Source organism: Dipodomys merriami, unplaced genomic scaffold (assembly GCF_024711535.1).
Source record: "Dipodomys merriami isolate MVZ:Mamm:240054 unplaced genomic scaffold, mDipMer1.0.p SCAF_7, whole genome shotgun sequence".
Lineage (NCBI taxonomy): Eukaryota > Metazoa > Chordata > Mammalia > Rodentia > Heteromyidae > Dipodomys > Dipodomys merriami.
In genome coordinates this window covers 54,286,267-54,311,309 of record NW_027206290.1, presented here as the reverse complement: position 1 = coordinate 54,311,309, position 25,043 = coordinate 54,286,267, and the positions used below count along the sequence as shown (strand labels likewise).

Genomic DNA, 25,043 nt, shown 5'->3' with positions numbered 1-25,043 from the left:
TTCGTTTGCCTTTGCAAGGGGGCCCGAAGAGGTAGAAACATGGCTTGTGTTTGTTCAACTCATCTCTGAATTGATGCATCTTTGCGCAGATGATCCCAAACTCTCCCTCAGCTAAGAAATCCTCATCAAAGTTGACACCTAGAATAGCAAATGCTGTTCTACTTTGAGCAGCCGCTTCATCAAAGCAGTGCCTGCCTTAGTTTTCTCCAAGATCTTTGAATTAAACATCTCACTAGGTGATACTAAGATCTTAAAGTTCTCCCTGCGTCTGAGAACTCTAGGCTCCTTTGCTCTTCTGAAGCTATGAAGCAAGCTACTATGGTCAAGGTGTAATGATGAACAGAAACCTTCCTTAAACCCACACCTGCCCAAGACTGTCAAGTGTATATCTTCTCTCGATTCCCTCCTGTGGTCCACCAGCCCCGAGTCCTAAGCCACAGGCTTCAGAACAGCCTGTCCCTCAAGGGACAAAATAAATATTGCCAACATGGGTGAGGAAGAGAGGTAATGTGATTTCTCCCCTCCAAAACTCATGTTCAGGGACTAGTAGCAGAGCCCTGAGTATTTGCCTAGCATGCACAAGTCCCTGGGTTCCATTCCTGATACCAACAAAAAAAATAATAATAAATTCAAGCCTCATGTTGGAGTTTAATCAAGGTATACAGAAGGAAGAAAGTGAATCCAACTACCATCCTTTGAGAGGTGATTAGGAATAGATGGGTGCATTAGGGTGGAGCCCCAGGGGTGAATTCCAATGGCTTTACAAGAGAGGAAAGGACTAGAAGCCATGCCTGTGTAGGCTCCTGTCGTTCACCTTTTGATGCTGTGCACCATCATGAGACTGGGCCAGGACCAAGGCCATCACCAGATGTGGCCCTCAGATAAAAGCTAAATGATAAACCTCTTTGTCATGCCATCCAGCCTCTAGTACTGCCTTACAATTGGGCAAAATGGGCAAATCCAAGGGATTTGCTGGAATCTAATTCTTGAGTGGCCCCAAGGGGAAAAGCGAGAGTGAGAGACGAGGAAGGCAGTCTCCTAGACAAGAACAGGACTTTCTAGTAGCAGAAGTTGTGAGTGCCTACCCACCCACTGTCTACAGAGGCATGGGCAGAGCTCTTGTGGTATGGATGAAGCAAGAGCTTCTAGGAGTCTGTGAACTACAAGGGACAAAAGGAATGGCTCCTCGTTGGAGTTAGCCCCATTTATAAGCTGACCCCTAACATCTTGCTTTGAAAAAAAATGAGTAAGAGTCACGAACACTGTTAGTGGTTATTGTAATTATATATGGTAGCACAGGACCATAATCTTGGCTACTTTGGAGGTGGCTTAGTTTGGATCATAGTCTGAGGTAAGCCTGGGGGAAAAGCGCAAGACCCTCTCTGAAAGATACATTGAAAGCAGGGGTGGAAGCATGCCTCAACTTACTTGATTAGCAAGAGCAAGGCCCTGAGTTCAAACCTTAGTACCAGAAAAAAAATCACCATCATCATTTTATTTCCTCAGTTACTCAAGAAAATTGAGGTAGTAGACAGTGTTCCTAATTCTATTTAAAAACGTATTCCCTTAAGTTGGGCACCCGTAGCTCACACCTGTAATCCTAGCTCCTCTGGAGGCTGAGATCTGAGGATGGAGATTTGAATCCAGTCCAGGCAAAGAAGTCTGTGAGACTATTATCTTCAGTGATCAAAAAGCTTAGAAGTGGAGCTGTGGCCCAAGTGGGCACTAGCTTTGAGCAGAAAAGGGACAGATTGAACCCAGGCCCTGAGTTTAAGTCCCAGGCCTGGCACAATAAGGAGGATAAGAATAGTTTATTGCTTCAAATTTCTGGTATTTCCCATGAATTAGTTTCTTCCTCCCTGCGCCTGTATGCCCGTGTGCCCGTGTGCCCGTGTGCCCGTGTGTGTGTGTGTGTGTGTGTGTGTGCCTGTGTGTGTGTGTGTGAGAGAGAGAGAGAGAGAGAGAGAGACAGACAGACAGACAGACAGACAGACAGACAGACAAACAGAATACTTTCCTGCTTGGGCTGATTTGAAACTACAATCCTCAGACCTCAGCCTTCTGAGTAGCTAGAATTAAGGTGTGAACCACTAAGCTCCAGGCTAGTCTCATTTGAATGAAAAGTTTTCATGATTTCAAAACTGTTAAAAAATAGCTTGACACTTGAGCAAGGGAAAATCATGTTGGACAGACAGAGATACAAGACACTTTCGTGTATATATTAATCAAGCCAGAGCCCAACTTGTGAATCCATGACAATAATTTTAGAAATATGCAGATACCTTTCCTAGATCCAGGCACAGTGTGGCCCAAGAATGTTCTACCTAAGGGACAAAAAGCAATGAAAAGAAAAGTTGGCCCTGTGGGAATTGCTTAGGGAACCTAGCAAAAGGGTAAAGCATGCTTATCAGATCTGGACTTTTCCCATGGCTCCTGGGCATGGTTCATTTTCTCCAATTGCTGTCAATTTGGCTGTAAAATAATTATAATAATGAGATCTTGTTTACTAAGATTGAAGTCCATTTAACCATTAGGAAAAAAAAACTAAGAGTAATGATTAGAATTTTTTTTCTTCTTTCCTGTTTTGACCCACTCTCTCCTTCACATTAGCAAAATGTCTTTTAATCAGACTTCTTAGCAGTGGGTTTAATATAGTTGCACCTGCTGTTCTTTTGTGGATTTATACTTATGACCTAAAGCAAATAAAATAGGAAAGGAGGAAGATTCAGGTGATGTTGGCCAAAGGATACAGAATTTCATTTAGAAACAAAGTCCAGTATATAACACGGAGACCATAGTTACTAATAATGTATATCTGAAAATTGCTGATCAGTATATGAGGTGAAGGGCATGTCAGTTCTCTTGATTTATCAATACCACACTATACACATTATTGTGTATACCATGAATATAATTTTTACTACTTGTCTATTATTAAAATACTGCCAAATAGCCCCCCCCACCCCCAAATAGGAAAGGTACAATTTGACTGCAAAAATCAAGAGGAAGGGAAAGGAGAGAGAGAGGGGGTAGAATGTGGGGAAGATCCACGTCTCAGTGTAGTCGTATGCCTGTACCGACATTTCTGTCAGCCACAGACCACATAGAGAAAGCACTGTGGTCGCCTAGGACTATAGCACCTGTGGACAGAGACATGGGAGCCATCTTTGTTTAAGGACAGTCTGTGATGCTCACCCAGAATGGATCCCTGATAAATTGTATATCATCAGTCTTGCCCAGATCTGGTCAGGTAGCCTGAAAGCTACAAGAGACTGTACTCAGCCCAGGTCTACCAATCAGCAAACTAAAATGGGAAACTCTACGTTTAACCACATCCCCGCCCCCCCCCCCCAAAGACCCACCTGCCTTTATGCAAGCAGGGCTGGCCTCAGCACCTGGGCCTGGGGCACTCGATGTAGAATGAGTTGGACAACCAGCCTTGAGCTGTCTTGCTGCCAGCCCACCTGGAGCCCAGCCCAAGACAACTCATCTTCACTTTTAAGGGCAGTCAGTCTCAGAGCCACCTGGAAAGCCACAGCTAGGCTGACCTTAAAGGGACAGAGCCTGGCATTTCTAGCAGAGTGGGGGGTTATTCACTTCCTGCCTTTGTCCTTTGGTCCCTGCTCTAGCTCTATTTTACAGTCTTTCTTTTATGGAAAGAGTTGGCAATTCCCAACTGCATGCCATGTCCTTAGACCCATGGGAGCTGATGGGTCTTTCTTCTTTGCTACTTTTAGCTAGCACCTGGAAAAGTCACTGGGCACTGGACTCATTTACTAGCCTTTGGGGAAAACAGGAAATGTTTTCTTCAGAGGAAATTTATGGCCTCTCAAATGATAGTACATTTTGGGTTTTTAGTCCATCTATTAAGTGGATAGTTTTAGGATACAATTGCCCGGTGGTATCTGGGGGGAAAGTAGGGAGATCCCCAACTCCAAGGTAGAAGTGATCATATTAGATTATGTTGCTGCCAGAATTGTGCCAAGATGTTAAAAGGTTATGATTTGGAAAGGAAATTACTACAACTACAGGAAAGACTCTATGTGTGTGTGTGTGTGTGTGTGTGTGTGTGTGTGTGTGTGTGTGTTTGTGTGTGTGTGTGCGCGCGCACGCGTATGTGCGTGTTGGTGCTAGGGCTTACATTTAGGACCTTAGATTCTTAGGTGTTTTTTTTTTTTCTGTCAAGACTGGTCCTCTACCACTTCAACCACACCTTCACTTCTGGCTTTTGCTGGTTAATTGGAGTTAAGAGTCCAGTGGATTTATCTGCCTAGGCTGTCCTTAAGCCTTCATCATATCACAGCCTCCTGAGCAGCTAGGATTACAGGTGTGAGCCACCAGTGCCCAAACAGGAAAGATTTTAAACCAAACCTCTCCTAGTCTTTTAAGACCTTTAGTTTTAAAAAAAATAATAATAATAGTGTTGAAGAACGTATCTTCTGCTCCAACTGTGGGAGGATCTTCAGGGTGCCATGGCACCCCAATCAATGTGTTCCTGTTACCTGTTCTCATCTGTGTCTTAGGACTACCTAAATCTTTTGAAGAAATATGATGAATCTGGGGCAGAATTCAAGCTGGATGTTGCACTGAGGACTGCTTGAAATTAAAGTATGTGTGAGAGTGGTTAGCAGTAGCTAATTAAACTAGCAAACGTCAGGACTCTAAATGGCTTCTTTGCTGTAGCCAACAGTCCCTGCCTGCCATGTCTCATCAGCAAAGGTTTGGGTATGGAAAACGTCAAAGCAGAACAAAGAAGCTTGGACCTGGATGAGGAATGAAGTCTTGGCTCCAGCTTAGCAATTCCTGAACTGTCAGGCTACTTTGAATCCCCTGCTGGGAAAACGTCTGGAATTCAAAGGAAGACAGGCATTAGGCTTGCTTTAAAGCAGTTTTACTTTAAAGCCTTTTGAAATGTCTATGCTTCTAGGTCTAAACAGTTTGTGCCCCAAGGTTCCCATCCTGCTTTTGGTTCTGAACATAGAACTGTGTTTTCTTCCTGGAGTGGCTCCAGCCTGCCCACTTAGCTAATAAGGGATTGAACTTCAAAGACCTCGGAGCTTGGGCTCCACTCAGATGCTGAGCCTGAAAACCTGAACTTCTGGTGTCAGCATCACCACAGGAAGCTCGCTGCATTCCCTGGATCCTTTTTGCAACATTGATCTTCATCTTAGTGGGATCTCCATTGGAAAGAAATGCAGGGAAGATACTGCTGAGCCCTTAAAGTGACAGTGCCTTCAGTGAGGTGAAGGATTTGTAAGGAGGGTGGACTGGACGTGCACTGGGTTGTTTGTTTTCTTAAGTGACATTCCACGCACAGATGTCTCAGCTCACTATGGATTTGAGCTAAGAGACAACTTAGAAGACCCAATGAGAGTCTCTACTTAGTCCTTGCTCATGGTGTACATTTACTTCTCTGTGGTAGACTCTGCTTCTTACAAATATTTGTTGACAAGTAGTTGGGGTGTGTGTGTGTGTGTGTGTGTGTGTGTGTGTGTGTGTGTGTGTGTGTGTGTGTGTGTGTGTGTTCTTGTGCTGATACTGGAGCTTTAACTCAGGGCCTCCAGCTCTCCTTTAGCTCTTTTTCTTAAGGCTGGAACTCTCCCACCTGAACCACACCTCCACTTCCAGGTTTCTTTTTTTGTTTTGTTTTGTTTTTACTGGTTAATTGAAGATAAGAGCCTCAGGGATTTGTCTGCTCAGGCTGCTTGGAACCAGGATCCTCCGTTCTCAGCCTCCTGACTAGACTAGCTAAGATGACTAGCATCAGCCACCAGGGCCTGACAATCAGCTTTTCCACTTGTGGAAGCATCTCTGCCACCCCCCCCCCACCTTACCCCCCACCCCAGTTTAAAAGGAAACAGCCTTAATGGATTTGCAAGAGACTGCCTTGGCTTTGGTACCTCCCTCCTGGTGCCTGTTAGGGAGCTGCTTTTAATTATCCTTAATAGTGCCAGAGGCATTTTAACTTCCTACTTCGTCTATTGTTACTCTCCCACACTAGTGGCATTGGGATGAGCTATGTTCTATGTATGTTATCCCAAGGAACGTGGGAAAGGGGTTCTTTCTGATCCTGGGATGGTTTCAGTGGGTAAAGAAGGATTGGGACTCACTTAACTATATCCATGCATACCAGTCTGTGCTAGGTGTATGTATGCATCTAACTACCACTCTGGATGGAGGCTTTGGGGCCCAGAGGGGAGGATGATTCGTTTCTATTCCCCATGTCTAGAAGGGGGAAATCCAAACTTCAATAACCATGCTGATGATTCAGGACTGTGTTGTTCAGTTTTCCTCTATATTCCAGCATGAACCCCCATGGCCACCCTCCCTGCTCCACTTGGGTGATCATGGATCTGTTTCCATGCTGTCCCCTTACACAGATCACCTCACTGTATACCATGGCCCAGGATTGTGTTCTAATCTTGCTGAGTTCTAAGGAGAAAACAGAAGGATTTCTTCCCCAGTGCCCTTGGCCTGACCCTGCCTGGGGAGAGGGTTAGCTGAGCTCAGGACGACCTCTCCTCCTTCCAGGAGGATTTCCTGGCACACAACACAGAACCCCTTTCTTCCACTCTCCCCTCCTTGATCAGCCACATTAAATCTATAAGCTTACGGAGTAGATTATGGAGACATGTAATATTGGTTCCTTTTGGACTCAGGCTTGAGGTCAAGCAAACACACAAAGCCATCATTATACTCTCCACAATCCTGAGGACCTTCTGCGTCAGATGCTGGAGCTGGGGGTGGGGCGGCGAGGTGGGGCATGGTCTAGGAACACTGTTGGCTGCCACAGGAAATCAGGCTGAAAGGAGATGTAAGGGCTTTGGTGGGAAATAAATGGCACTGTGTTGTTGACGGAAAAAGATCTTGGCAGGACTGTTGTTGTGAGTGTTCTGTGGCTTAGAAAGGAATTTCCTACAGGCTGGACTAACCATTAAAAATGTCTCTACCTTCAGGAGTCCCCGGCATGCAGTAAAGCCTCAGTGGGGAAAGAAATGTCAGCTCAGACCATGGGCGCCCGAGGTCTGGACAAGCGAGGAAGTTTCTTTAAGGTAAAAGAAAACTCCAGTTGGGAGCTGCGTTCTCATCTCTGCCTCTGCCTCTGCCTGGCTGCCCTGCGGAGCTGCAGCTCTAGCAGCTGCAGAGGGAAGCCTGCTGTCTGAGCCAGCCTGGCCAAGGGAGCTTGCTTGAGCCCAGAGTAGCGGTTACCACATTTTACAGTGGACTGGGGGCTATGATTTACTGCTTCCATACAGGCTCAGGACTCGGGCTCAGAGCAATGACACACTGGGCAAGAAGTGGAGGGCTCTTTGTTTAGGAACTGCTCAGTCTTCCTTTTCCACTTGGGTGATAGGCTGAGGAAGGTTAGACTTGCAGGGAATGGGGGCTGTAGACCTGTGTGAGTTACCCATGGTGTGGTGGTATGAAGAGCTTAAGTGTTCACAAAGAAAAATGCCAACCAGTTTCTGGGCCTCGTCTTAAGAATGAAGAAGTGTTATTTACTGGTGTCTTTTATTAAACATTCCAAAGACTGTTTACATGAGAAGGCAAGAGAAAAACAATGATAGTCAGGAGACTACATTACCTTTTTTGCTTAAAGATTTTAAATGGGATATATATCTTTTAATATATATGAATATATATTTATATATGGATCTATATGAATATAGATCAATATATGTGTATCCTATATATAGAAAGAAATTTAAGACTTGGCAATCATTTCTAACTTACACGTGGGTATTGGTTCCCTTGTAGAGGATTTTTGTGACTTGTTTCCTTTCGTTTACCCCATGATTGATGTATATCTATCATAGAAAATGCAAAATCATACTCAGAGTAATGTATAAACTGGAAGTAAAATGTATACATAAAAACTCTTGTAGGCAGGTGTGTCTCCTCAGACGAGGAACATTGAGGAACTTTAGTACTGAGAAGTTATTATGTTTAATAATTACTCTCGTCATTACAGGCAGAAAGGATATATTGGCTCTTATTTGTAGAGTCTCTGTTTTTGAAAGATAACAGATACTGTATCAATGGTTGATTGTATGAAGTCTATTAAAAGGAACTGTTAATGAAGCCAAGTTTATTACTGAAACAGGGCAGGTCACCAGGAAGACCGCTCTTATCATTACCTAAGCAAGGCACAGTTGGCAGGCGTATTTATAGCATTTGCAGGTCTGGACCTAAGTTCTTTAAGCAGCATTTTGGAAGTTTGTAATATAATAGCTCAGGATGGGTGGACACAGTAAGACAGATTCTTGAAGTGAATCTTGGCTAGTAAATAATTGATAAGTGAGCTGCTTCCCCAGGTGAGCAGTCTGTTCGCCAGCACAAACAGTTTTGCAGGAATTTCCTGCAGCAAACAGTGAAGTTACTTATGGGTTTATGGCTTTAACTTTCTGCCTCACAGATCCTAGCAGAGAGTTATATTATATCTACACAAATTTATATCTACACAAATGCACCCAATTGTCCTAATGGGCAAAACTACATCAACATAAGAGGTGTAAATTCTCATTGATTTACTCAGTCTTTTTTTTTTTTTTTTTGTCGTTGGTCATGAGGCTTGAACTCTGGGCCTGGGCACTGTCCCTGAACTCTTCAGCTCAGGTGAGCACTCTACCACTTGAGCCACAGTACCACTTCCGGTTTTCCGGTGATTAATTAGAGATAGAGTCTCATGGACGTTCCTGCCCGGGCTGGCTTTGAACTGTGATCCTCAGATTTCAACCTCTTGAGTAGCTAGGATCACAGGCGTGAGCCACCAGTGCCCGGTTGGTTCACTCAGTCTTTATCAAACCAATATGGCTTCCACACATTTGAGGCAGATGGGAGGATGGGAATCCTCAGGTCTCCTGTAGACCAGAGCTAGAACTTCTAGGTTGCAGTTTTTGCCAAGATATTCAAGCATAAGGGCTGATCCCAAATCCTGCCTTAACCTAAAGCGTTACCTAAATTGGCCTAAATGTTGGTTTGTCCAAAATTACCACCTTCTGATCCTCAGGGAGCAGTGTGGAATTGTATATTGCACAGTGTTTAGATTTTTAAAGGCAAAGCAAAAGAAAAGTATGGAGAAAATTGCCTTTGAAAATTCCTTAGGAAGATGTTGAGTTGGACCCAATAGAATATCATGAAATCCACAATGGCTAGATATTTCTGCAGTCTTGATAAACCATTTGTTTTAGTTTTCAAAGGAACAGCAGGTAATGTAATTGACTTGTATTTCTGAGTTACGTGATGTGAAAAATCAACCAAGTAAGAGGTGATATTTCTGAACCCATGGAGAGCCTTCTTTCTTCTTGTTCTTTCCTGCACTAAATCCCCCTGGAGAACATGTTGGCAGATACATCTCAACTGTTTAACTTACTACCTGTAAGTTTTTGGTAGCACTTAAATGGTTTAAGCAAGATGTTCCAGGTCAATGAAGGAGTTACTTTATGCTTCTTTCTTTCCTCTTCTTTATCAACATTGCTATTCTGTAATCCCTCACCAGTTTTAGGCATGACATTATAAGGATGACGTAAACTTCTGTTTGGACATAAGCTAGAGTTCCACTGCTGAAATGGTTTGTCACTCAGTACATCCTCAGACTCACTGGCACTTCCAGGAACACTTTATGTAGAGTTGCATATTTGTGTTTAGATCAAACTCTGACCTAGGCCAACAGGGGAAAAAAAAAAACCAGAAGCCATCCTTGATCTCATAACCTTTCAGCTTGTAATAAAGACATGAACCAAATCATTACAACATCACACCCATCATTCTACATTGCCAAAGAAAACAAAAGAAGTGAATGGAACTCTGAGAACATAGAACCTAACTTCATTTTGGAGAAATCTTTTCTGGAAGTGGAATTGGACTGAGAACTGAGATTAACCCTGTATTGTCTAGGAAGGTGAGGGTGGCGCTGGATTTCTGAGTGACCATCTCAAACTATTGTAATGTATTTCTCCAGAGACATCTGGAGGGGCCCTGTAACTGATAATTTCATGAAGGGTGAGGATTTGGGGTTGCATGCTTAGATCACAGCTGAATTCCATTTGCTTATTACCCTTTCTTGGCTATTACTGCTCATGTGATTTTGTACAAATCATTGGACCTCCTTTTCATCCTTATCCTCCCTCTCCAGTTTGTGTTTCTAAGCCAGAGTTGCTAACCAACAGCAGCAAGCTTTGGTTTGTGGTTTCCCATCTGTCCTGGCTCAGGGAAATAACTCAGGTTAAGGGACAGGAGACACGTGGAGAAGGCACAGATGGGCTGAACATGGAAGGTTCATTGCAAATGCCATGTGTTTATTGTTCCTGTGCAATTACATCTTGGAAGCTTTAGCCACATAAATCCCATGATGGGCAAACACATTTCCCACAGTCTTTTGCAGCCCCATGTTCATTTTCCTCAACCACCTGTGAAAAATAATGCCTTCCTGTTCTACAAGGTCATTATGAAAACTTATGGGAGGGTAGTGTAGGCCAAGGTTATCTACAACAAAGTGTATGTATACGTATATGTGTGTGTGTATGTGAATGTATGTATGTGTGTGTATATATTACAAAGAGTTTGTGTTATCTGATCTAAAGCCCTTCTGTGTGTGTGTGTGTGTGTGTGTGTGTGTGTGTGTGTGTGTGTGTTGGTTCTGGGACTTGAATCCAGAGCCAGAGTGCTGTCTCTGAGCTTTTTTGCTTACTTTATCACTTGAGCCACAGCTTCACTTCCAGCTTTTTGGTGATTCATTTGAGATCACCATCTGAAAGACTTTCCTGCCTGGTCTAGCTTTGAAACATCCTCCTCCTGAGTAGCTAGTATTATAGGCATGAGCCACCAGCACCCAGAGTAAACCCCCCTCCTTTTATAAATGAGGACTAACTAGCTCACACACACAGGAGCCAGACCTGGCTCACACTGACTGTCTAGCCCTCTCTCCAGGTAGCTCTCTCAGGAAGCTCCATCTGGAGAGGTTGCTGAAACATGGCTGCCTTCTCTCTGGAGAAGCTGCTGGCTTTTACTGGCTGTACATACATGCCTGTCCCAGCTGTTCCCTGTCCTTAGGTCCCAGGTCAGCCCTCCAGATATGACTTTCCAGGAATGCCCTGAGTTTACAGGCTAGCAATTACTGTTAGTGTTTACAAATTGACAATTGCATGGTTCTGTGGTATAGTGTTTCCAGCTCATTGTGGCCAACAATTTCTGATACTGTTGCCTACAGGTCTCAACTTTAACTCATTTGCTCATGTGGTCCAGGGGATTTTGTCTTTCTTAAAAGTGAAATATATTTCTACAAGCTTATTTCAACCACATATTTTTCCAGTTGTGTTCATAATTTAAAAGATGCCATGAAGGAAGATGTACTTTTGAAAGACAGTTAATGCATCATTTTCAAACATGACATTAGTCTTATAGGATATAAAGTAAACAGCCACCAAAGCTTTGTTAACACTCAGACTGATGTGATGGTACATGCCTGTAATCCTAACTTAGTCAGGCTCAGAGTTTATGGTTCAAGACTAGCCCAAAGTTTTTGAGAATCTATGGCAAAACCAAACTGGATGTTGTATGATACATGTCTGTAACCCTAAATACTTGGGAAGTAGAGGTAGGAGAATTACGAATCTGAAGCAGAAGCATGATACTTTATCTGAAAATAAAGTAAAAATAAGAAGACTTGGAGCTTAAATCAAGAGGAAGAGCACTTGAGACTCTGAGTTCAATTCCCAGTATTATACAAAAGGGGAAAAAAAAGCTTTATTCATATTTGGGAGGCTGAGGCAGGAAAATTGCAAGTTCAAACCCAGCCTGTTCTACATACTCCTCTCACACAAAAGGACACCAATAAGTAGATAGAGCTAGTTCAAAGAAAGCTTTCATAATTAGCATATTTTCACCCAATTTAGAAAGGTACTATGCCATAGGTGCTATATAGGTTTGCCGAGTTTAAAAAAAAAATCAACATCCTAAAAAAAAAAACAATAAAATCATAATCTTCAGGTTTATCTGTTTTTCTGAACAGAAATCTTTAGGATGGCATATAATCTTGCAGTGTGTGAGCCCTTAATGTCACATAACAAAGTCACACATAGCTGTATTTCCCTGGTGGGAGGGGGCGGGGGGAACAGTAACCAGTGGAAAATTTATAGCACTACATACTTTTACCAGATAAATCATGCCCTACTTTTGTTTTTTCCCCTGATTTCTAATTCTTTTTCCTTTCTTTCTTTCTTTTTCTTTTCTTTCTTTTTTTTTTTTTGTCGGTCATGGGGCTTAACTCTGGTCCTGAGCCCTGTCCCTCAGCTGTTCAACTCAAGGCAAGCACTTCTGGTTTTCTGGTGGTTAATTGGAGATAAGAGTCTCAGGGGCTTTTCTGCCTGGGCTGGCTTTGAACTTTGATCCTCAGATCTCAGCCTCTTGATTAGCTAGGATTACAGGTGTGAGTGCCTGGCGCCTGGCTCTGACTTCTAATTCTTAAATAATGTTTACTAATAATTAACATTGAAATCATTTATCTCCCATTACTTGTACAATACCTCCCCTGCCCTTGTCTTCAAATTTATATAACCAAGGCCTTTGCCTTGATACAGCAGATGTCTTTGGTGAAATTTTAGAGCCACGGAAACTTAAGTTGATTGGTTTATGTGCCAATCAACTTATAAACACTCAACTTACTAACACCAAGTTGATTGGTTATGTGCTGGAGGATTTCTGTGCTCTCTTTAAATACTGTAAAATCTTCACAATGGTGTTCTAGTTGCTCAGAGTCCATAAACTCAGGAAAGGATAGGAGAAACAGAAGCTTCTTAATACCCTAATGTTGAAGGGAAACCACAAAACTTCTGCTATGTTCTATTCTTTAGTAGTTAGCCTGAGCCAGCGTTCTCTCACATGTGCTCTCTTTCTGAAAAATTACTCAAGGGTGTGGCTTGGTGAATGGGGTACCATTTTTGAGACCAATATTTAATCACAAAGCCAAAACACACAGGACTAGACAGGGGTGATGTGGTAAAATGAGTGAGTAGGGCTGGTATTGGACAGATGGGAGACAGAACAGCTGGGCAGTCAGCCCTTTCTAGGAGGGGAAGCTAACTCTGTTCCAACCAAGTGCTGCCATAGAATGATGCATGTAGGCTTTACATCTTTTCAAGGAGGGCCAGAAATCCAGACTTTTATGTGCAATAATCCCAACTTTAAAAGCTAAGTACCAAAGAAAATGCTTGTGAAGGCCAGCTCTGGTCTGTGATATTCAGTCTAAACTCCTGATTAGTTCATGTCGCAGAGGAAGGGATCCCAGTGTGGATAGCTTATGTGTTAGCTTTCTATTACTATAGCAAACACTGGAAACAATCAACTTTCAAACAGCAAAGGTTTCTTTTGAACATCATCAGGTTTCAGTCCACAATTGGTGGCCCCAGGACAGTAAGCATGTGGTGAGGCTGCAGGTCTTGGTTGGAACATGTTTTCTTCATGGCCAGGAAGTGAAAGAGAGAAAAAAGAAGGATCTAGAGTCTCATGAACCCTTCAAGGCCACACCCCTGGATACTGAAAGGCCTCCCACCAGGCCCCACCTTTTTTTGTTTTCCCCCCAGTAGTGGGTCTTGAACTCTGGATTTTGGTGCTGTCCCTTTTGCTCAAGGCTAATACTTTATCATTTGAGCCACATCTCCACTTCCAGCTGTTTTTGGTACTTAATTGGAGATAAGAGTCTCATAGACGTTACTACCCAGGCTGGCTTTGAACCACCATCCTCAGATCTCTGCCTCCTGAGTAGCTAGGATTGCAAACATGAGCCAATAGCACCCAGTGGGCCCCACCTCTTAAAGATTTTACGACCTCCCAATAACACCTTCTGTGGATGCAGCCTTTAGCACATGGGCCTTTGATGTATATTTAATATCCAAACTATAGCAATCCACTTCTTAAGGCTACTACCTCCCAGGAGATTCTGTCTAGGCTTGTAGGCAAGAAGCCAAAGACTAGCCCCTGTTTCTTCTCCAGGCTTCATGGTTAGCATTAACAGGGCGGGAGATTCAAAGTTAGGAGTTCCACCCAAACCTGGAAGACAAGGTATCATCCAAGAATAGATTGAGGGAAAGACAGGAGAGAGGGAAACATGTTTCTCTGGGTCTTGAGAGCTTATTTAGAGGGGAGCGCAGCTACTTATATTCCTTTGAGCAAACAACAGTCCTCCTCTATCAGAGATGGTGGTCCTAGTCACCTCAGCTCCAAACTTCAGAAGGAATGGATAGGGAGTTGAGGGAGGGAGGGGATACCAATGTAACCAGCCAGATCAACCAAATCAACCCTGACAATCAGTAGGTGAAAATGTCACATCCTCTCTGGGTCTTGAGAAATTGAATTGACTTGAGCCAGCCCAGAATCAACAGCATGAGGAGAGCACATAGCTGACCTTACGTTTTAGAGGCTGTTTCTCTCCTGGGTTTAGCACTAGGTCTCACTTTGGCTGATGGAGTACCTGGAGCCCTCTGTCCCACATGAAAAGATGTCAAGGAAATAATTTGGATGGAATATAGTCTTCTTTACCTCCCTCTGACCTTCCTAAATCGTACCATGTGATGCAATGAGATCATGTGGTATCTATCTCCATGTGTCAGGCTTTACTTAAACAGAATATCCTACAGGTTTTTCCAGGTTCTTATGATGACAGGTTTCCTTTTGCTTTTATCTTTTTGTTTTAGGTGCTGGTACTGGGCCTTGAACTCAGGACCTGGGTACTGTCATTCAGCCTCTTCACTCAAGGCTGGCACTCTACTACTTGAGCCACAGCTCCACTTCCAGCTTTCTGGTGATTGATTGGAGATAGGAGTCTTACAAACTTTCCTGCTGGAGTTGGCTTCAAGCCATGTTTCTCAGATCTCAGCCTCCTGAGCAGCTAGGGTTACAGGCGTGAGCCACCAGTGCCTGGCTAAAGTTTCCTTTTTCTTAGACTGAATAGTCCATTGTACACATGCATCACATTTTCATTAGATGGTCAACCCTTGATAGGTACTTAGATTGAGGCTAATATATCAGCTATCATGAATGAACTCTAGAGTGCGGATGTCTTTGGCCCTGATTTCACATCCTCTGGAATGTTAATGGAATCGCTGCATCATATGATTGTCTTATTTTTAATTTTAAAAGAACTTCTATTCAGTTTTCACAGTGGTTATCCTAATTTGCATTGTCATGACAATATGCAGTGTGATCTTCTCCAGTTCTTGGTTCTCTTTCATCCTTTTGATAAGAGCCACTGGGACAGGTGTAGGGTATAGTTCATATGGCTATCTGACCTAGTAAGTATAGTAGTAGCATTCAATGGTAGTGTGCAATGGTCACTTACAAATTAGGATAAGCTAGTGCTTTCAGAATCTTTGTTTGAGATTAGGCTAGAAAAGGAACTTGGGTTTGTGTGTTGAGAGGAAGAAGGTGGGTAAAAGGATGATAGGGCTCAGGGCCTTCCCTGTGGGTGGGCTGGGCAGCATGGGACACCAGATGCCAGCAGTGGAGTGAGAACAGTCAGGAATGATGTGAGGAAGTAGTGAGTGAAAACCTAGATTAAAAAAAAAATCTTCTGGGCTGGGAAGGTGGCTCAGTGGTAGAGCACTTGCCTTGCATGCCTGAGGCCCTGGGTTCGATTCCTCAGCATCACATAAGCAAAAAGAAAAAAGCCAGAAGTGGTGCTGTGGCTCAAGTGGTAGAACCCTAGCCTTGAGCTGAAGAGCTGAGGGACAGTGCCCAGGCCCAGAGTTCAGGCCCCATGACCGGACCCCCACCCCAAAATAATCTTCTGACATTTTCCATAAACCATTGCCCTGAGCTTGGCGGCCGTGTGGCTCCCAGTGAGAGGCCTTCAATTTAGCCTCATCTTTCTTTAGTATACAAGAAGGACAGGCAAGATTATCTTTGGAGTGAGAAAACTTAAATCTTAACCTGGTTCCCCTACCTCCTTCTCCTGTGACTTTGCACATGTTGGTAACTCTTTGGGCCTCAGTTTTCTCATCTGGAGTGAGAGATGGATCAACCTACTTCCTTGTAAGACTGCTGTTAATAAATTAAAAAAAAAATTGGCCAGGCACTGGTGGCTCATGCCTGTAATCCTAACTACTCAGGAAGCTGAGATCTGAGGATTGTGGTTCAAAACCAGCTGGGACAGGATAGTTCATGCCATACTTATCTCCAGGTTCAAGTCTTTGAGTGCTAGCTTTGAGCCAAAGGAGCTCAGGGACAGCTCCCAGATTGAGTTCAAGCCCCAGGACCCTCACCAAAAACAAGACAAAACAAAACAAAAACCCAAGCAAATCAATATCCCTCTATGCTAGTGCCTGGTACTGGGTAGGGGCTTTGTAAATATTCACTCCTGTTGACCAGCCAATCCCAATTTGACTGAATGCCCTGTATTTTATCTGGTAACTCTGAAAGAGGGTTGAATATTGAATAGAAGCAGGGACAATTTGGTGATTGGGTGGCTTCGTTTTGATCGCAAAAGCAGAGAAACAAAGGGAGCTGGAGATGTGGTTGGTGAAGAAGCAGTTGGCACACGCTTGTTGTCAGGAGAAGGGGCCACTGGCTTATTTTCGTGGTATGAATAACTTAGGGTCCTCTTGTTTCAGACCTGTCCCTGGTGACCTTGAATAACTGGCACATCCTTGTATGTGTTATTTACACCGGGATGTTTCTCACTTGCTCATTCTACTTGCAGATTCTGGGCTTGTTTCAGAGTCTCCACAGTACAGGCCACTTAGGGTTTTGTTCTGTCCCAGGACAGCAGCTGGTTCAGGCTTGGCCACTGGGTTTCTGTAAATATTTTTAGTTGCCAGAACTTGAGTGGGGGAGCTACTGGCCTCTAGTGGACAGAGGCTGCAAGTGCTGTCAAAGCTCTTCCTTACAATTCAGCCTCAGGTTAACATCTTGTAAATCCTCCGTGGTTTCTTCTACACCCGTGAAGTTTGGCAAGGGTACTCAGTTTGCATTGCTGCACAATTGCGCCTGCAGAGCTCTGCCACGGTTGCAAACATTCAGACATGGCAGCCAGATATGCTTGTCCCCGAAGGACACTGCCAGCTGACGGGGAAGATCAGCTTCCCATTCTTCTCACCTGAATGCTACTGATTACAGCTTTTAAGGCTACACTCTACTCAACCTGAGGAGTAAGTTGAACCTCTACTTATGGCACTCTGTGAAAGTTTTGAGAACCAGACCTCAGTTGTTTGGGCCGCTACCACTGTGCATCCAGGACTATGGATGGCACTGGATATATCAGGCTCTAATTAGTCCACGGTTGTGTTCAGCCGAATGACCTCTGCCAGGAACACTCAGAATAAGGTTCTGAGTTATTGCAACATAGGAGCGTTTCACTCCTTTCAAAGCTTCTTAGGAAGAATTCCAGAATCTTGCTGCCCGCAGGCCTCCAGGTGTTCCGGGTGAACATCTCCTTGTAAATCCTCCGTGGTTTCTTCTACTCCTGTGAAGTTTGGCAAGGGTACACAGTTTGCATTGCTGCAAAATTGCGCCTGAAGAGCTCTGCCGCAGTTGCAAACATACAGACGTGGCAGCCAGATATGCTTGTCAGTGCTATAAATTAGGAGATGATTCTTTCCTGCTGATTCTCTAGCTAGCTGTGTATCAGCCATGCCAGCAGGGAATATTTAGCACCCATGTCCTGCACACAGACTGTGTCTTATTTTGTATCACCTGCACCAAGCTTAGTACTTGATCTGTGATAGTGGGTGTTCAATAAAGATACTGAATGAATGTGTTGGTGGCTCACACCTGTAACCGTAGCTACTCAGGAGGCTGAGATCTGAGGATGGAGTTTTGAAGCCAGCCCAAGCACACACAAACCTGAGAGACTCTTCAATTAGCCACCAAACCAAACCAAACAAAACAAAACAAAAACCCCAGAAGTAGAGCTATGGCTCAAGTGGTAGAATGTCATCCTTGATCAAAAAGGCTAAAAAAAAGAGCACCAGACAATGAGTTCAAGCTCAAGTATGCATGTACGTGGGTGTGTGTGTGTGCACGCACACATACAGTTCAGTATAAGATGGGTGCTGGTTGCTCATGCCAGTAATTCTAGCTGCTCAGGAGGATGAGATCTGAAGATCAGGGTTTGAAGCCAGCCTCAGAAGGGAAGTCCATGAGACCCTTATCTTCAATAAACTACCACATTTTTTAAAGGCCAGAAATGGAGCTTTGGCTCAAGTGGTGGAACGCTAGCCTTGAGCTAAAAAGCTCAGGGATGGCGCCTATGCCTTGAGTTCAAGTCCCAAAACAGGCACATGTGCATGCGCTGATTCACCTAACTGAACTGAAGAGACACTGTGGCGAGGCACTGAGTGTGAACTATGGTAGTAGGGCTGTTAGTTGGAAAAAGTGGAGAGGGAGAAGAGGAAGGCACAGAGATCCCTGAGTGGGTTTTGGGAGGTGACATGTTTCTAAGCAATGGAGCTGCATGCATGTGCACAGGCCCAGAGCAGAGACTCTGAAAGAGGAACAAGGTGGGAGTGTAGAGGAAATCAGGCTGGGGGCTGGCATGAAATGAAGAGAGAAGTAGGGTGGATTGAGGGTGCTGGTTGGTTGTGGGTTGCGATTCTATTCTTAGTGCACTTGGAAAGCATGGAGGTACTGAGAAGGGGGTGACAGATTACTGACTGATTACCTTTAGAAAGCTTGTCTGACATTAGCACTATCCTCAGTCCATCAACTAAGAAAACTAACATGTACAGAGAAAACAAGTAAGCAGGAAGAAAGGGAGGAAAGGAAGGAGCAAAGGGGCAAACCAGAACTCACCTAAAGTGTATCCCATAACTGGGCCACAAAAAATGCATACTAAAAAGATGACATGTCTTGTTTTGAAGATAACTCAGGGACCATGGCACACAGTAAAGGTAAAGAACAAGTTTGGGTAGGGACAGGACTAGTTGCAAAAAAAAAAAAACAAACAAACATATAGAGTTATCACCCAGCATTGTATCCAACACAGGCAGTATTGAATGATTCTCTGATGTATTTGTTTTAATAATAATAATAATAAAAATAAACCTATTTGTTCCAAAATATATCTTGGAAAAAAGGCAGCCTTTGCAACAAATGGTGGTGTGAAAATGGGATAACTATCTGTGGAAGACTAAAACTGGATGGATCCCTGTCTCTCACCCGGTCCTACAATCTGTTCAAAATGGCTTGAAAACTGGAAATTTGAAACTACCACAGAAAAATCATAACTATAACACCAGAAGATAAAGGCATAAGCAACAACTTCCCAGAAAGGACTCTAGTAACTCAGCAAATAAGAACAAGTGTTGATAAAGTGGATTGCATCAAATTAAAAAGCTTCTTTGACACAGCAAAAGAAATGACTAACAGAATAAAGAGATAGCTTACAGAATGGGAAACATCGCTTCCGACTATCTGATAAGGAATTAAAAACAATGCATAAGTAGTTCAAAATGCTACACTCCCTAAGAACCAACAATTCCATTAATGGCCAAAGGAATTGAACAGACATTTCTCAGATGATGAAACATAATGGTCATAAATAAATGAAGAACATTCAACATCTATATATCTGAAGAATGTAAATCAGCAGTATTCACAATCGCCAAGCTATGGAATCAGCCTAGCTACCCTCCAGCTGATGAATGGATACAGAAAATGTATATATACACAATGGAGCGTTTATTCTGCCATAAGGAAGAACGAAATTACATTGTTGACATGAATGGAACTGGAGATCATCACGTTAAGCAAAATAAAGCAGGTTCAGAAGGATAAAGATTGCATGGTTCCTCTCCTATGCAGAATCTAGACAGAGAATATGAACGTGCTGGGGATGAGAGGAGGGGGAAGAAGGAACAGAATGATGGGGGAATAATACCAACATACACTATGGCTATGTATGAAGAAGACATAAATTAATTCTGTCTTTTCAAAACTGCCGAAAAATGGGGCCAGCGAGGATACAAGAACAACAGAGAAGACCCATGTGACCAAGGTACAATATATGTCTGGTGAAATAACATGGTGAAATCCTTTTGTACAATTAATATACACTAATAAAAGTATTTGCTCTAAAAAATAAAAGAGGTCAACAACACCATGATAAAGTGTTGAAGAAAAGTAGAAGTCTGGATTTTGATGCCATTTTCCTGATGTGTACATAAAATCTTGTATTTAAGTGTTATCTTCTTCTAACTGCCATAAAGGACAGGATATGTCAGCCTGTGTGAGGCAAGCGTGTCCCAAAAGCCACCAGAGAATGACCTGTGACATGTAACTGCTCTTCCTGGGGAAGGAGGTGAGGGACCATTTTTAGATAAGGGCTCAGCTGAGCTCTTAGATAGAAGCTTCCGCTCCAAACATCATCTCTGGCTTCCAGACAGGCCTTCCTCTGCACAGAGAGCATCCTTTTACTGTTCTTATTGCCAGCAGGAAGGAAGTGTCTACCTACCAGGAGGATGCACAGATACAGGAAGGTGAACTCAGAGAGGAAGAGGGTGGGGTAGCATTGGGGTCTGAGATGAAGCTGGTCAGTCTGACCCGGAGTCAGCCTTAGGGGCACTCTGGGGGTCTGCATAGTTTTAAGTATAATAGAGCCCAATATTAGCGCATCAAAGCTGTGCCTAGCTTACCTCAGAAATACCAATGGATTCATGGTTCCTGTTGTGATTCCTTCACACCATTTCTAGCTGTGTGATGTTGAACAGGCTCATGGAGCCTTGGTTTCCAAATTTGTAGGGCGGGATTAAAAAGGGCCCCTGTCAGCTGGGTGCCAGTGGCTCATGCCTGTAATCCTAGCTACTCAGGAGGCTAAAATCTGAGGATCATGGCTCAAAGCCAGCCCAGGCAGGAAAGTCCGTGAGACTCTTTTTTTTTTTTTTTATTGTGAAAATACTGTACAGAGGGGTTACAATTACATGAGCAAGATAATAGGTACATTTCTTATCAATCATTGTAGCCTCCTCTTTTGTTTCCCCTTCCCATCCATCCTCCCCCCGCCCTTCCACCGCCCCCCCCAACCAAAGTTGTAAAGTTCATTTTCGACATAAGGACTTGTACATCTCATTGTTGCAATGGGTCCACCCTATTTAAACGATTTATTTTTTTCTTCCCCTCCCCAAATTATACCAACATCAAATACAGTGAAAGCAGGGGTTACAAAGCAACAAAGAAATAATCTTATAAATGTGTGGGAAACAATTGCATGAAAGGAAAAAAACATTTGAATACATATCTTAGGGTTCATTTCCCTAACATCAACTTATCTGACCTTTTCTGCCTGACTCAGACCATGAGACTCTTATCTCCAGTTAACCAACAGAAACAGGAAATGTGCTGTGGCTCAAGTGGTAGAGCGCTAGCCTTGAGCTGAAGCGCTGAGGGACAGTGCCCAGACCCAAGAGTTCAAGCCCCATGACCAACAAAAAATAAAAAAGGCCCCTGTCCTGTGATGCCAGGAAGTACCAAAGCTCCAAGTCATGCATGCATGCATGCATGCGTGTGTGTGTGTGTGTGTGTGTGTGTGTGTGTGTGTGTATGCAAGCAAGAAAGTGCATGCATATTGATGTCCAACTCACCCTTAGCAACTGCCTCCTCCACCACCCATATGGGCTGATTTTGGTCAAAGTTCTTTTCCTTCTTTCCTCGGCCACCAGGTGAAGAAGTTAAGGCTTAGGGAGGATGTAGTCTTGCTCCATGGGTCCCCTAAGAAGTAAGAGACAGAGCAGACTATAAGCTGAGGCTGTGGGGTACCAGAACTCATTTGGCAGCTAAGTTGGCCTGTGCCAGGGCAAATAGCCACTTGGGCGTTGGTCCCCTGGTGCATCAAGCAGGAGCCCTGGGGAAGGGGCTGTGCTGGGTGTGGTTGGAGTGCACTGCACTGCACCATGGTATGGCCCCTGAAGGAAGGGGTGTGGTGCCTGGGGCAGCGGGCCACACTTGGGTTTCGATATTGCAGATGGTGAAGGCAAGGAACAGAGCTTACTCAACTTTGCAAAGAACAGGATTCCCAGCGATAAGAATAAACATATATATGTATTTATACATACAATGTAAGTTTTGGAAATGTTCTGGGAGAAATCAGGAAGGATCCCCTAGCAGCCTGGTTTTCACTCCCCTGCGCATCATTTGATGTGATCTGCGTTCCCTAGAAGAAGAGTGGCTTTTTACTGAGAGAATATAAATGTCCAGAAAAGTTGCAAGCAGAGCACAAAGAATTCCTGTGTACTCAATTACCCAGATTCCGGATTCACCATGCCTATATTTCGTTCCCTTCGCTCGATGATTCTCTCATTTCATCTTTTCATATAAAGTTATATATGTTCAGTAGCATCATTTCTGAGCCATTTGGGAATATATTGGAGATGTTCCCTACTTTTTACAGGAATGTTTTCTTAATGTAAGCATAGCAAATGATCAGAACCAAGAAATGATACATCAGTCCAACACTCTTCTCTAATCCCAGCCCCATCTGAAGAGTTTGCTGACTACCCTGGACACACCCTTAAACCATTTCTTTCCCCCTCATGAGGAGAAAGAGAGGATGGGGAGAGGATGTATATGATTGACATATTTCAATATACATGTATGAGGATAAAAAACCCATTAAAATGTTTTAATAAAAGGGAATAATAGAAGGGGTGAATGTTTTTAAAGCATATATTGTGAATGTATGCAAATAATACAGTAGAACCCTTTGTGCAATTTATATATGCTAATAAAACAACCCATATGTAGTTCTGTGGTATTGAATGCACTCAGATTGAGTAACCATCCCAACTATCCAGTTCTGAAACCTTTCCTCTTGTAAAACTGAAACTGTACTCATTCAACCATTTCCCACTCCCCACTTCCCCTCCCCTAATTCCCGACAGCCACCATTCTACTTTCTGTTTCTATGAATTGGATAACTCTCGATGCCTTCCTATAAGTCTAATCACATTATCTGTCCTTTTGTGACTGGTGTGTTTCACTTACACAGTGTCTTCATGATCTGCCCATATGATCACATGTATTAGAATTTTCTTTTCAAGGCTGAATAATATTCCATGATAGGGATATATCACATTGTGTTTATGCATTCAGACTGGCATTGCTTTTAGCTTTAGCTTCGATGAATAAGACTGTGGTTTATTACATGGACTGGGTTCTGTTTTTAAGGAATATTATTTAGTCCTTCTGCCTTGAATAAGAATGTTGAAACTTCTCTTCAGGCCCATGTACATGTGTGCTGTGATGGGTCTCTGAGAAAGCTGAACTTGAATGTGAGTCCCTCTTGTGTCCTGTAACTCCCAGTGTTTGCTGGCTGGAACAGGTGAGTGGCTTCAGTAAGAGTCCCATCAATCCAGTGATCAGAGAAGCTGATAATTTGAAGACCCTCCATATCATCTCCCATAGGATCTGTACTTGTACATTTCCATCCACAGCCTTCTTGTCCACACCAGTACTTACTGTTAGTTTTTTTTAATGGCCTTTCTAATTATGGCAAGGTGATACCTGATCATAGATGGTTATTTTGGGGGGTTTGGAGGTACGTGTGTGTGTGTGTGTGTGTGTGTGTGTGTGTGTGTGTGTGTGTGTGTGTGTGTGTGTGTGTGTGCCCATGCATGCATGCATGTGTGTCTGTACTAGGACTTGAACTCAGAGCCTGGGTAATGTCCCTTAGCTTTTTTGCTCAAGGTTAGCACTCTACTCCTTAAGTTACATCTCCACTTTTGGCATTTTGGTGGTTCATTAGAGATAAGGTTCATGGACTTTCCTGCCAGGCTGGCTTCAAACCTTGATCCTCAAATCTCAGCTTCCTAAGATTATAGACATGAGCCACTGGTCTGATTGTGGTTTAATTTACATTTCCATGACCATTTTCATATACCTGTTCACCATTTTGTTTGTCCTCTTTTGAGAAATGTCTGTTGAGATCCCTGATTTCTTTTCCTTATTTTTTTAAAAATCAAGATATTTGTTTCCAGGCTATTGAGTTGTTTGAATTTCCTTGTTTATTCTGGATCTGAATCCCAGATGTAAAGTTTACAGCTATTTTTCTCTTTCATTTCCTTCGCTGTGCAGAAGCTTTTCAGTTTGATGTGATCCCATTGGTCAACTTTTTGCTTTTGTTGCCTGTGCTTTGGGGTTCACTCCTGCTGGGATCCTCTTGGGAGGCACTATGAGTGCCTGAGTTATTCTACTTAGGGGCGAGGGAGTGGGAGTGTTTATATAGCTTCTCCCCTGAGTTCTTGGTTGAGGGAGGGCCGCTCTGAGGTATTCACTCCTCAGTAATTCCAGTCTGCCCTGTGCCCCCTCCTGACCACAGTGGATCCTGAATTCTTGGGCGAGATATCCAAGTAATTACAGTAGAAGCCTGTAGAAGTAGAGGAATGGGCACCTCTGAGCACCATGGGCTCTCATGTAGTAGATACACATGGGCCCCCCTACAAGCTTCTCATCAGAGCTCAGCTTCTGGAGGAAGACCAGCCCTGGGTATTCAGTAAGTTTCAGTTGTCAGTGATTCATCCCCCAACCCAAATGTTGCTGGTCATCTACATGGGACTAAAAATGACTGAGCTGCACACTTGCTTACAATAGTCCCTTTGCATAATACCTCTGTCTTCTTCCTTCTCTTTTATTTATTTATTTGTTTGTTTGTTTGTTTGTTTATTTTGGGTCTGGTCGTGGGGCCTGAACTCTGGGCCTGGGCCCTGTCACTCAGCTCTTCAGCTCAAGGCTAGCCCTCTACCACTTGAGCCACAGCGCCACTTCCAGCTTTTTTCTTTTTGCTTATGTGGTGCTGAGGAATTGAATTCAGGGCTTCAGGCATGCAAGGCAAGCGCTCTACCACTGAGCCACCTTCCCAGCTCTCTTCTTCCTTCTCTTAATCAAATACATGTACTCAGAAGACATTATCATGCTTGACTTATAGAAAAAAAATTCATGTTCTATTTCCATCTTGATAGGAATTTCAGCTTTATGTCCCACTCTAGTTCTCCTTTCAACTCCCACTCCATCTTTAGTTTTCTTTCTTCCCTTCCTTCCTTCCTTCCTTCCTTCCTTCCTTC

At 43.4% G+C, this 25,043-nt stretch overlaps 1 protein-coding gene across 3 annotated transcripts in view; it reads left to right on the top strand.

The window, feature by feature from the left end:
* Positions 1–25,043, top strand: part of Rin2 (Ras and Rab interactor 2) — a 197,271-nt gene that overhangs the window by 81,154 nt on the left and 91,074 nt on the right. For 2 of the 3 annotated variants that reach the window (XM_070006668.1, XM_070006667.1), the window contains exon 4: positions 6,957–7,052. In XM_070006668.1, the coding sequence (XP_069862769.1) occupies positions 6,996–7,052 (57 nt within the window). In that variant the 5' untranslated portion in view covers positions 6,957–6,995. Of the gene's footprint in view, positions 1–6,751; positions 6,815–6,956; positions 7,053–25,043 lie in introns of those variants that run through there. The other variant, XM_070006669.1, reaches the window with a different exon arrangement.